Raw genomic sequence first — 12,613 nt, 5'->3', positions numbered from 1 at the left:
TAATCATGAACTGGTTGGCCTACTAGCTTAGGCTTCTTATTAATTATTTCTTACATCTGAACCCATAATTCTTGTCTGAATTAGACACATGGCTTGGTACCTTTCATCAGTGAAGCATTCTCATCTGCGTCCTCTATGTCTGGGGGATGATGATAGACTGAATCTTTTCTTTTCCCAGAATTCTCCTGTTCTCATCATCCCACCTATACTTCCTGCCTGGCTACTGGCCAATCGGTGTTTTATTAAAAATAATACAAGTTACAGGATAAAAGACTTGTCCCGTAGCACAAGATATCACCTGAAATATGTAGACCTCTCAGTTACCTCTCCAGCACCATTTCTGCTCGCATGCTGCTGTGTCCCACCATGATGATAAATGGAATAAACCTCTGAAACTATAAGCCACACCAATTAAATGCTTTATACTTGTAAGAGTTGCTGTGGCCATGGTGTCTCCTCACAACAAATGCACACCATGAATGCACAAATATGCATGTGGACCCGCACCCATGAGCGCCCACGAACATGTGAATATGCACACACATATCTATGTATAGAACACACCTATATAGAAATAAAACAAATAAATAAACCTAACCAAAAGTGTAAAGGGGCTCTACAATGAAACATTAAACAGACTGAAGAAACAAATTGAAGAAAACACTAGAAATTGGAAAGTCCTCTCCTGTTCATGGTTTGGCAGAATTAATACAGGGAAATGGCTATAATATCAGAAGGGGTCTACAGATTCAATGTAATACCCATCAATATTTCAAAGACATTTTTCACTAAACTAGGAAAAACCTTATAAAATTCATAAGGAAGCACAAAAGATTCCAGATAGATAAAGCAAACTCGACCAAAAAGAGCAATCCCGGAGGTATCACAATGCTTGATTTTAAAGTATACTGCAGAGCTATAGTAACAAAAATAGCATGGCAATAGCACAAAGGCATATAGATCAACAGAGTAGAGTAGAGAACCCAGAAGTGAATGCACACAACACCTAACTCTTGACAAATATGGTAAGAATATCTACTGAGGAAAGAGAGACTCTTCAGCAGTCATCACTGGGAAGCTGGATATCCACATGCAGAAGATCCATATTTGAAACCGTATCCATATTTCTCACCCTGCATAAAATCAAATAAAGACCTGAATGTTAGACTTTAACTTTTAGAAGGAAACATGTCAAGATATAGGCATAAGAAGGGCTTTCTAAAGAGGACAACTGACACCTCAGGAAACATCAAGAACAGGCAAGTGAGATTAAAAGGCTTCTTCTGTATCAGAAAAACAAATGGTCATGTGAGGACATGGCCTACAGTGTGGGAGGAATTCTTTGTTACTCACACAGCTGATGAAGCAATGGTTCCCAAACTGGGGGTCCTGACCCTTTGGAGGTCTAGCAATTCTTTCTTTCACATGGGCTACATATCAGATATACTGCATTTCAGATATTTATATTATTCATAACAGTAGCAACATTATAGTTAGGAAATAGCAATGCAAATAATTTTATGATTGGGGTCACCACAGCCTGAGAAACTATTATTCAAGGGTCAGCATTAGGAAGGTTGAGAACCACTGTGATGGAGAATTAATGTTCAGTGTGATGGTTGGAATGAGAATGCTCCCTCTAGGTTCCTATGTTTGTACACTTAGTCTCTAATTGGTGGAACTGTTTGGGAAAGATTAGTAAATGTGACCTTGTTGGAAGAGGCAGTCACTGGGAGGGGGTCTGAGGTTTCTAAAGACTCTGCCATTGACAGTGTATGTTCTGTTTCCTGCTTGTGACTTGAGATGCGAGTTCTCAGCTGTTCTTGCTGCCATACCTTTGCTCTACAATCATGGACTACAACCTTCTTTAAGCTACTAAAATGCTATCTTTCATGAATTGCCTTTGTCATGGTTTTTTTCACAGCAATATTAAAGTAACTAATACAGTCAAAATATTTAAAGTAATTTGATATTCAGTAAAATCAAAAATCCAAACAACCCAGTTAATAAATAGGTTATTTAAAAAAACAACAATATTTAAAAGATGAAGTACAAAAGCCAGCCTGAGGCACTTGCCTATAGGTAGAAAATCCAGAGTTCAAGGTCATCCTAAGCTACACACCAAGTCAGAATATGCAAAGTTAGTATTTACCTCAACCCCAACTCCCAGTACCCCCCCCCCAAAAAAAAACATAAAGTACCAATGGCCAATCAACAACAAACAGAAGAAACAATGTTCAACATCTGAAACCAGCAAGGACACAAAAATTAAAACTACTATGGGATTTCCTCTCACCCAAGTCTGAATGGCTGTCCAAAGTAAACAAGTGAGAACAAAGGCTAGCAGTGTGTGGTGGGGTGGGTAGGGAGCCCCTTATACACATTGGTGGGAATGTACATTTGTCTAGACACTATGGAAATCAGTATGGATATTCCTCACACCAATAATAATGGAACTGCCATACAATTCACATGCCACTTCTGGCTGTTCAGCTGAAGGAACTCCTTCAACATATTACAAAGAGACCTGCACATCCATGTTTATTGCAGTAACACAAATGTCAAGTTATGGGTGACTTTCAGCAGACAAATGGATAAAGACATGATACATACACAGTGGAATTCTATTTGGTCATAAAGAATGATATTGTGTCATTTTGTGGAAACTGGATACAATTAGGGATAACTGTGTAAGTGAAATAAGCCAGACTTGAAAGATAAATGCAATGTTTTCTCTTATTAGTGGACCTTAGGTTTTTAATAGAGTTACTGAGGTATATATATAGGTGTGTGTGTGTGTGGTTGTGTGTATGAGAGACATTAAAAAAGAGGGAGTGGCCGGGGGGGGAAGAGGAGCACAGAGGAGAATATGGATACACCATGATATACATGAAAGAAACTGTCTTCATTAAACCCAATAAGGTAACAATGATATAGGAGTTACTTCAGTTTGTGTGTTATGTTCATTGGTTAATGAATAAAGAAACTGCCTTGGCCTTTTGATACAGCAGAACTTAGATAGTTGGGGAAAACAGAGCTGAATGCTGGGAAGAAGAAGGGTGGAGTCAGAGAAGCCATGTATCCTCCTCCTGAGACGAACACTGGTTAGAATCCCCGGTAAGCCACTGCCATGTGGTGATACACAGATTAATGGAGATGGGTTAAACTAATATGTAACAGTTAGCCAATAAGAAGTTAGAGCTAATAGCCAAGCAGTGTTTTAATTAATACAGTTTCTGTGTGGTTATTTCAGATGTAAGCTAGCTAGGCAGCTGGGACAAACAAGCAACCCCTCCTTGCAACATAACAAGGAATATATTATATTAAACTTAAAAACAGACAAGCATACTATTAAATGGGGAACCATTTATGTTCTGATTGTTAATGGCTAAATTCCACAGCTTATTCTCCAGTTCTGTTGGCTGGGGAATACTTCTCAGTGGGATACTGACAAGACCACAGGAAAAATGAAAGTTGAGAATAATGTCAACCAACTAGGGAGTTTAGTAGACATGTTATGGTCCAAAAACCCTTTTAAAGTATAGTTTGAAAATGTAGATAAATTCAGGGCTTAAATTATTCTCTTCTAGTGTATGATATTACTGTTCTGATTTATGAGTTAAAGTTTGCCGAGCTGCGGGAAAATAGAAGCATGAGAGCAGAACTCAGCTGGAGGCTTGCAGTCTGTGACAACACACTTTGTCACTGCAAGCCTCCACATTTTACATGCTCTTATGGAACTGCTACACAGAACCTAACACGTCTAAACTTCCTAGGCGTAGAAACAATTTCATACTATAACTCTTCCTACCAAGTTATTTTCCACCTGTCACAATTATCAACAGGATCTAATTTTTAAGGTTGTGTTGTGGGTGTGGGTGTGTGCGTGTGCACATGCCTGTGGGTTTTTGAGACAGGGTTTCTCTGTGTAACAGGTCTAACTGTCATGGAACTTGATGTATAGTAGGCTGGCCTTGAACTCACAGAGATAGGCCTGCCTCTTCCCCCAAGTGCTGGGGTTAAAGGTGTATACTCCCAGACTTGGCAACAGGATCTATTTTTTCTTTTTTTGAGACAGGGTTTCTCTGTGTAGCCATGGCAATTCTGGAACTCACTCTGTAGACTAGGCTGGTCCTGAACTTAAAATCCTCCTGCTCTCCTCCTGAGTGCCTGGCAACAGGACCTATTTTGTGACAGAGTCTGGAACAGTTGGTTTCTAGACAATCCTGTTTCTAACCCTGATACATTTAATATATCATTTTACCGAATAATTTTAGCATACTAAACATCTTCAAATACAATGAAGTTTCCATATGCAGAATAGCAGCTGGAGAAGAATAGTTGAAGGCAAAGGGCTATCCTCGACTATATATTCTATGATCTATGCTTAGTTTGATTCCATCTTTTGTACATTATCTAAAACTTGATATTTTAAAAGAGTTGGTAAGAGTCCGAGTACAGTAAGTGATGTGTCCCTAGGTTTTAGTAACTAATAATTTCAAGATCATTAAAGATGCTTGGAGACATAAGTGTGATGGCAAATGCTTAACACTTGATCAGTCTCCTTTAGTGCCAGTTTCTGGTAACAAAATCCTTTGTTCAATTCATTTACAGTTGTTAAATAATATCACAAGTTCTGCAACAAATTGATTTTCCAGCCTCTTCCCTGAGGTGAAAAGCTGGGTTCTAATGATGCAAAGAGTAGCAGTAGCTATGATTACTCTTATGAAAATGGTCACTTTCCATGAACATGGAACAGCTGTTTGTGTGCTTCAAAAACAATTCCACGTGGATTATCTTAAGAAGCTTCCCCATAGTCATGTAAAAGTCTCTCATTTTATGGGTAAAACTATTTATACAGAAAATTCACGTGGCTTGCTGCAAATTCACAGGCACTAGAGAAATAATTATATCCAGGACAGGCTTGGCTTGTCCGCCTGTGAAACTGTATCCTACTGATACAAGCAGACACGTTATGGGCAACTGTAACAGATTAAGAGTAGCACGGACAAGGCGCATGGTATTAAAAGCACAGAAAACAGACACAGGAGAAGGGAGGGTGCTAGAAGTCTCCCTGAAGAAATCAAGTCTTCTTTCATGCTCCACCGTGTTAGGTTCAGAAAGAACATTCGGATCTCATTCTGTTTTCATCCTTGATTGACTTTGGAACTGAAAACAAAACCCAGAGAGCAACACTGTAGGGAACATTCACATTGAAGCTTGTGTTTCTCCACTGTGGTTCCTGAACCAACCCTGTTAGTCTCCCAGGGTCTTGTTAAAAATCGAGGCTTGGGAAAAAGGGGATTGACAAGGATACCCTGGACTAATTCTAAATCTCTTGGGGCAAAGTCTAGGAGATTGGTGTTTTAAGCATGAGAGTCCTGGGGATCTGAAAGTACACCAATATTTTTGTTAGTAGCGTAGTGTGGTCTCATTTTAATATCACCTCTTTAGGGAGGAGCCAGTGTATGCATGTAGAAGGAATTGTAAGTGATAACAGTTAAGAAATGCTAGTGTTGTATTAGCCTGTCAGCTTCCATCCTTTGCGCCTTGCAGGTTGCCTTAGACAGGCACTCAATAAATGTCACGCTATTAATCATAGGGACTCAATTGTTCAAATCCTTTCTTTGGATTTCTGCTCTTTTCTTAGTGCCCAGGGAGTAGCGCATCCAGTCTGATGCAGCAGGTCAAACATGTGGAGTCTGGAAAAGTCCCACACCCCTCTGGTCCTCGCACAGTTACTTAGAGCTTGACAGCCCTGCGCTCCTCCAGCTACTGACACCTATGAAGAACAAACGGGACATGGCACGTGCTTCCCAGCACTTTCGACAGCTTTACAAATATGCATCGGTGCTGACAGCCGTACTTATAGACGGCTATTAAATGCCTATTAAACCCTGGAGGTACATACAGCCTGCCATTACCGCCTCTAAGTCAGTCATCAAGAGTAGTTATCAGGAGCTGAGCAGGGAAAAAGAGTACACGCGATTCGGAAAGCGTGTGAATCTCCAACCATCACAGAGACGAGGATCAGCATCTTCTGAATCCCCGGGGAGGGCTCCGGCGGGTTCTCCTCGGGGTCCCCGCAGCGGCAGGTGGCGGGCCGGAGCCGGAGTGTCGCGGCGGTGGGGGAGGGGAGCGGCGTGGGACCCGGCGGAGGGGTCCAGACAGCCCGGGGTACGTTTGAGCAGGCTCCGAGTGCGCAAGCTCAGTCCAGGCGCAACCAGTGAGCGCAGTTCGGAGGGGGAGCCCGACGGCTGCGGGTCCCGGGCTCCGAGCGAGGAGCCGAGGCCGGTTCCTTCGCAGCTCTGGAGTGCATGCGACACAAGTGTGGGTACACTGCTCCCGCCCCAGCCGCCGGCGTCCTCTACGAGCCAGCCGCTGGGTCCGCCCGCAGCCGCGCTCCTCCCCCTGCACCACCGCAGTGGTAGCGCCCGCCTCCCAGCCCCGCCACCCTGGGTCTCCCCCGCCGAGTGTCGCGCGTCGGCGCCGCTGCCACCCCAGCTCTCAGCTTTCAGCATTCTCCACTCCAGCTCCCGTCCCGCTCCGGGCTGCCCTTGTGCGCCCGCCGTCTCCCTCAGTCCCCGTTATCTGGCCGCCGGGCCGCGGCGGGCGGGAGCAGCCGGAGGAGGAGCCGCAGCCGGGAAGGAGGCGGCGGCCCGAGCCCATGGCGTACAGTCAAGGAGGCGGCAAGAAGAAAGTGTGCTACTACTATGACGGTGGGTGGCCGGGGAGCCTGCGGCGGGGCGGCGGGGAGGGGGCGGCGGGGCGGACGCACGGCTCGGGGTGCTTAGGGTGGCTGTCTGCGGGGACAGGGACACGGCCTACCCGGCTTCGCGGCCGTGGCCCGGGATCGTCCGCCCTCGCTCCTCTCTGGTCCTCCGCACGGACACGCGCAGGTTTGGGGTCCACTGCCTTGGACCGGCCCCGAGGAACCCCAGTTGGCACCCCGGGCCTGACTGCACAAAGCCGGAGGCCTGGAGCTCCGCCCCACGTCACTGTCCCCTCCCCCGCTCGCCGGGTCCCCCTTCTCGCCGGCATTCAGTCTGCGCTGCGCTTCCAGCCTCACCCGGGACCCCGCGGCTCGGGTGGGGCTGCGGAGGAGTTACTGCTGGCGGGGGGGCAAGTTCGCAGAGTGGCGCTGTCTCGCTCGTGTTTCGCGTGGACTCCATCCGTCGCCTTTGTTCGCCGGGTTCTTTGAGCGCCACTTTCTCAGGGTTCATATGGAAGGGCTGCACTTCCTCGGTGACAATTAGGGGTTTTGAGTTAGCGCTAGGTAGGCCTGTGGGGAAGTGGTAAGAGGAGGGAGGCAAGCTTGGAGTTGTTCCTACTTGATGGGTCCTAGCTTGCTTCTGTGGGAGGTTGTTACCACCCACTTCTTTGTTGCTCTTTGTTCGCGCTGCAGTTATACCCTGCTCTGGGGGTTTAGGAGAGCATCAGACCCAGTGTGGTGGGGACTCTGCTGCAGGAAACTTTTGAGTAGTGGACTAAATATTCTAAACAGGAACAGGTGTACTAGGTAGTGGTGAGGATTCTGTGGTTTGGAATATGAGCAGTAGTAATAGTCTCCGACTTCTGTTGGCTGAGATGGTCTCAGTTACAGTAAGAAGTGCCCTGTTGTAAAGGTTTCACCAAGACACTAGTAGGTAACTCTTGGGAGGAGGAGTAATTTGACGGACCTAGCCTCATTGACCTGAAAGACCTGATTTCTACAGAGAGACACAAAATTGGGAGCTGTTTGCTGTATTTGTTGTGTTGAAGTCACAGTATCTTGGAGAAGTAGATTAGAGCCCAGACAACGAGGCCGAATCAAACTGACTTTAACTTGAAAATAGTTCTTGGCTTGGCAGAAATTTTTAATGCCTGTTTTTGTTGTTGTTGTTTTGTTTTGTTTTTTGGGCCGGGAGGGGGTGGTTTAAGACAGCTCTGTGTAGACCAGGCTGGCCTTGAACTTCCATAAATCTTCCTTCCTTTGCCTCCCAAGTGCCCAGGTGCCAGAGTGCATGGACTGCCATGCCCAGTTGAATGGCAAATTTAAGAGGACTACATATGTGCTGAATGAATTTATTTGAAATTACACCATCATGGAAGGCAGAGACGCCAAGTTAAACATGAATTATATTGTGAAGTTGGATTCCTGGTAAACACTTGTCCAGCATCCTCTTATCCATTAGAAAGGATGTAACCCTATAAATTAATTTGAAAAATTATAATTATAGCCCCCCCTTTTTTGTTTTTTCGAGACAGAGTTTCTTTGTGTAACAGTCCTGGCTATGCCAGAGCTCACTTTGTAGACCAGGCTGGCCTCGAACTCAACTGAGATCCACCTGCCTCTGCCTCCCAAAGTGCTGGAATTAAAGGCGTGCACCACCGCCGCCCAGCCAAGAGTCAAGGGAGAGGTTTAACGGTCAGAACTGGTGCTCTGGTGATGGAGAACCATGCAGTACTCTTGTTGTTTGCTGAGCAGCAATTTGTCCCTAGGTCCTTGTGTGGGCGTGAGCCTTTTTTTTTAATTTTTTATTTTCGAGACAGGGTTTCTCTGTAGCTCTTTTTTTGGATCCTGTCCTGGAACTAGCTCTTCTAGACCAGGCTGGCCTCGAACTCACAGAGATCCACCTGCCTCTGCCTCCCGAGTGCTGGGATTAAAGGTGTGCGCCACCACTTCCCGGCAGCATGAGCCTTTTTTGAAGGGCGGGATAGGCCCTCTGTGACCTCACAGAGATGAGCAGGATGGAGGGATTTTTCAGTCATGTGATTTTTGATGTATGCCCATACAAACTGCCTTATCTAGTTGTAAGCATGCATCTGTATAACTGATGGTGGAAATCTGCTGGGTTTCCAGTCTCTTGTCCAGCTCTTTGTTGGCATGTCTTTAGAATGGACTTAACTTACGTACGTTCTGAATATTTGCTAACAAAAATGCAGAGATTATTAAATTGATGTCATGATTATGCTAATTAACATGGGATGTCATGCTAGACTACACAGATCATTCTCTACACTTCTATTTTCATTACCAAAACGCTGTTCTTGTTTGTTTATAAAAAAAAAAAGCAGTGATTTTTAGTTGTCTTTTAAAATGTGAATAGAGGATTCAAGTAAAGTAATTTTTGTACCAAAAAAGTATGTGACTTTTAGATGCACGAAGGGTTGGGTTGGCAAAGGGCAATGCCAGTAGTCATGGGACGTAAATAATGTAGTAGTTGAAGCTGGCTGGGGTTTTGTTTTTTGAGACGTTGTAGTCTTCTCTGTCCTAGAACTTGATCTATAGACCAGGCTGGCTACAAATAGAGATTTGTCTGCCTCTGCCTCCTAAATGCTGGGTTTAAAGGTGTGTGCCAGCACCACGCTGCTCTACGCTAGCTGGTTTTAACTCGGTTGGTAGAGGAAGGAGAGGGAAGAAAAAAGAAAAGGCGTGAAGAAGCAAATTCTGTAACCTCTTGAGGTTTAATCGGGCCAGTAGGCACAGCCTCTTAACAACTCAGAGTGTTTACTGCTGGCTCTGTGTGCTTTCTGAAGACACCGTTTTCTCTGTATGTTCTGTAGTCTACAGCAGTGTGCCCTTTATATCACTGAGCCACTGATACTCAGTGAGCCTTGGGATGAGTATATGAGCTATCCCTGTACCGCAGAAGGAAAGGAGAGTTGTTCTTAGTGGGCTGTGGCTATTCAGTCACCTCCATACTTTCCAGAAACACTTCTCTGAGTGTTGGCCATTCTTTGTGACTCTTCTGGAACCCACTCTGTAGACCAGGTTAACCTTGAACTCACAGGGATCCTCCTGTCTCTGCCCCCACCACTGCCCAGCACCACCACTGCCTGACAGTCATTCTTTTATATACTAAAAGATCAATACTTTGTAAAATGATATATAGCAAATTATAGCTAATTAGATAAATACTAAGATCCTTTCTCACCATAAACTGATGTTATTTTTCTCTCCTTAAGCCTAATTTAGCAGACTGAGTTACATTTGGTACTAATTGCAATGCTCACAGTTTTAGTATTTTATCTGGAAGTGTAAATTATGCCTTGTTTTGAGTGAAGCTTGGGATCAATCATGCAGTGCCTTCTGATGTATACAATAAAGGGACTTGAATGTATGCATAATTTATATAATTAAGCACCAATTGCTTTATGCTTTGTTTATTTTTTTCTCTGATGGAGATAATCATAATCAGAATGTTTGGAGACATGGTCCAGAGAAAAGCATCACACGTATCAAAGGCTTGCTTCCCAGTGTCCTCCTAACTGACTAACATACAAAGCTTTACAGAGCAGCCAGCTCTTCACATATTTGTTTCACTTTTGTTTAAAATGGTGGCATCAGTGTCTTCTGCCAGGTAACTTTTAGTACAACTGCATTAGCCTTTAGCTGCTGTATAAATCTTTACTGTGGATAATTGTTTTTTTGGTTACAGACCCATGCTAATGAAGTATTGCAACAGTTTGGGAATATTGGTGTTTGTTGCACACAACATTTAAATTTGATAGACATTTTCTGTGCTTTTGAATGCCGTTCCCACAGAATTCTTGATCCCTGGCCTCCCTCACATTTCACCCCCCTTCCCCCGGAGAGGCTTTCCTTGGTCCTCAATTGCCATTTTTGTTTTTCTGTCTGTCATTTCTATGGCTCAAGTTTTTTTTCTCTTCCCACTAGAATAAAAGCTTCATGAGGACAGTGTGTAAACTTGAACTTTGAATTATTGATGAAGAATGACTAGTGGGTCTTTATGAATAGTGTAGGTAGAGCCCATTCACATAAGACATTCATACACAGTTTTTATTTTGAAAACAATTTTGATTTATATCTGTGAGTGTTTTGCCTACATGATATGCTCCATGGTGCCCTTGAAGGTTAGAAGAGAGTGTTGGGTCCCCTGGAGCTGGAGAAAGGGGTGGTTCTGAGCTGCCATGTAGATGCTGGAAACCAAACGTGGGTCTTCTTGAAGAGTGGTAAGTGCTCTTAATCACTGGAGCAGCTCTCCATCCTCACCATGCTCTTTACTCTTCAGGTACAGGCAGGAGGGTGATGGGGTCTACCTCTCACAGGGGAAAGGTGACCACTCCCTTAGACTACCCCTTTCCTTTCCCACACTGGTTCTTGTTTTACTGTCTAAGTAAAGGTTAGCATCTGAAATTCAAAGTTTTTTCATTTGTAGAGTTTTGTTCTGCTGTCGCCCAAAAATATACTAATTGTTTCTTTTCCTTAACAAAATTAAATGTTAAGCAACTTCTTTAAGCAGTTGGTGTTGGTGAAGAAAAGTGAAATTCCTTATGCTCGCAGGTGAAATGCGGTGCCCGTACATTAGTGTTCTACTCTTTCCATGGTCACCGTCAGGTGAAATGCGGTGCCCTTACATTAGTGTTCTACTCTTTCCATGGTCACGGTCAGATGAAATGCGGTGCCCGTATATTAGTGTTCTACTCTTTCCATGGTCACGGTCAGATGAAATGCGGTGCCCTTACATTAGTGTTCTACTCTTTCCATGGTCATGGTCAGATGAAATGCGGTGCCCGTACATTAGTGTTCTACTCTTTCCATCACAGTCAGATGAAATGCGGTGCCCTTACATTAGTGTTCTCTTTCCATGGTCACCGTCAGATGAAATGCGGTGCCCGTACATTAATGTTCTCTTTCCATGGTCACCGTCAGATGAAATGCGGTGCCCGTACATTAGTGTTCTCTTTCCATGGTCACCGTCAGATGAAATGCGGTGCCCGTACATTAGTGTTCTACTCTTTCCATGGTCACAGTCAGCCTCACAGTTCTGGTGGTTTTTATTCCAGTGCATGCATGAAGCCAATTTTGGGCTCAGAAACATGAGAATGTTTTAAGTCCCTGCTGTGTGCCATGTAGACTAAGATTACTTACAAAGGAAATGAATGTTTGTCATAGAGTAAGGGAGGAAAAGAACCCTTGGTGGAGTGACAGACAAGCATCTCAAGGAAGAAAATATAGCAGCCTTTAAGACATCCTCCCACGACACAGCAGAGGCCAAGACCTTAGAGTGTCATACCAAAGATGTCATACCAGAAGCTGACATGAGGAGCTAGGGGGTGCAGGGCCAAGCCATAAAGGGCCAGGCCACAACAAACTTGATTGGCTAAGATTTTGACATATTTAGGAAGTGTCTTGAAGCTTTTAGAGTAGAAGCCTGTCTTAATTTGCAAGAAGTAGGATGTAGTGTAGGCTGAAAACAAGAATTAAATATATTTGTCTACATAAAATGAAGCAGTTGTATTTTGGATAGAAATGGGTACAGTTGAAGAATGGTTTATAGAGGAAAACGTGAAAAATGTTGGTAGCTAGGACATGGGGTTAGAGCTGGAGAATGGTGATTTCTCGATTGAGCATTTGGATAGAGGAGAGACTACACATTGAGGTTGTTTAAACTCCTCAGGGGCTCTATGTTGGCTGTCATGTATTTGAGATCTTTATTTAGAGCAAATGAAAATACTTAGGAAAGTGACCTCTGTGAGCCTGAAACCTAGGGAGGAGAAGAAGCTACTGAGATTGTATTTCCCAGCGGACAAGCTCATAAATCATTGAGGTGTTGAAGGAGATGATATGGAGAGACACAGCACCAGGAGCCATTTCTGAGAAAAGGCA

At 44.2% G+C, this 12,613-nt stretch overlaps 1 protein-coding gene across 2 annotated transcripts in view; it reads left to right on the top strand.

The window, feature by feature from the left end:
* Positions 1-6,249: 6,249 nt before the first annotated feature.
* Positions 6,250-12,613, top strand: part of LOC142833759 (histone deacetylase 2-like) — a 32,494-nt gene continuing 26,130 nt past the window's right edge. Inside the window, exon 1 of one of the 2 annotated variants that reach the window (XM_075945496.1) lies at positions 6,250-6,719. In XM_075945496.1, coding sequence (XP_075801611.1) covers positions 6,668-6,719 — 52 coding nt within the window. In that variant the 5' untranslated portion in view covers positions 6,250-6,667. The remainder of the gene's footprint in view (positions 6,720-12,613) is intronic. The other variant, XM_075945487.1, reaches the window with a different exon arrangement.

Source organism: Microtus pennsylvanicus, chromosome 1 (assembly GCF_037038515.1).
Source record: "Microtus pennsylvanicus isolate mMicPen1 chromosome 1, mMicPen1.hap1, whole genome shotgun sequence".
NCBI classification, from domain to species: domain Eukaryota; kingdom Metazoa; phylum Chordata; class Mammalia; order Rodentia; family Cricetidae; genus Microtus; species Microtus pennsylvanicus.
This window is presented reverse-complemented; position numbering and strand designations above follow the sequence as displayed.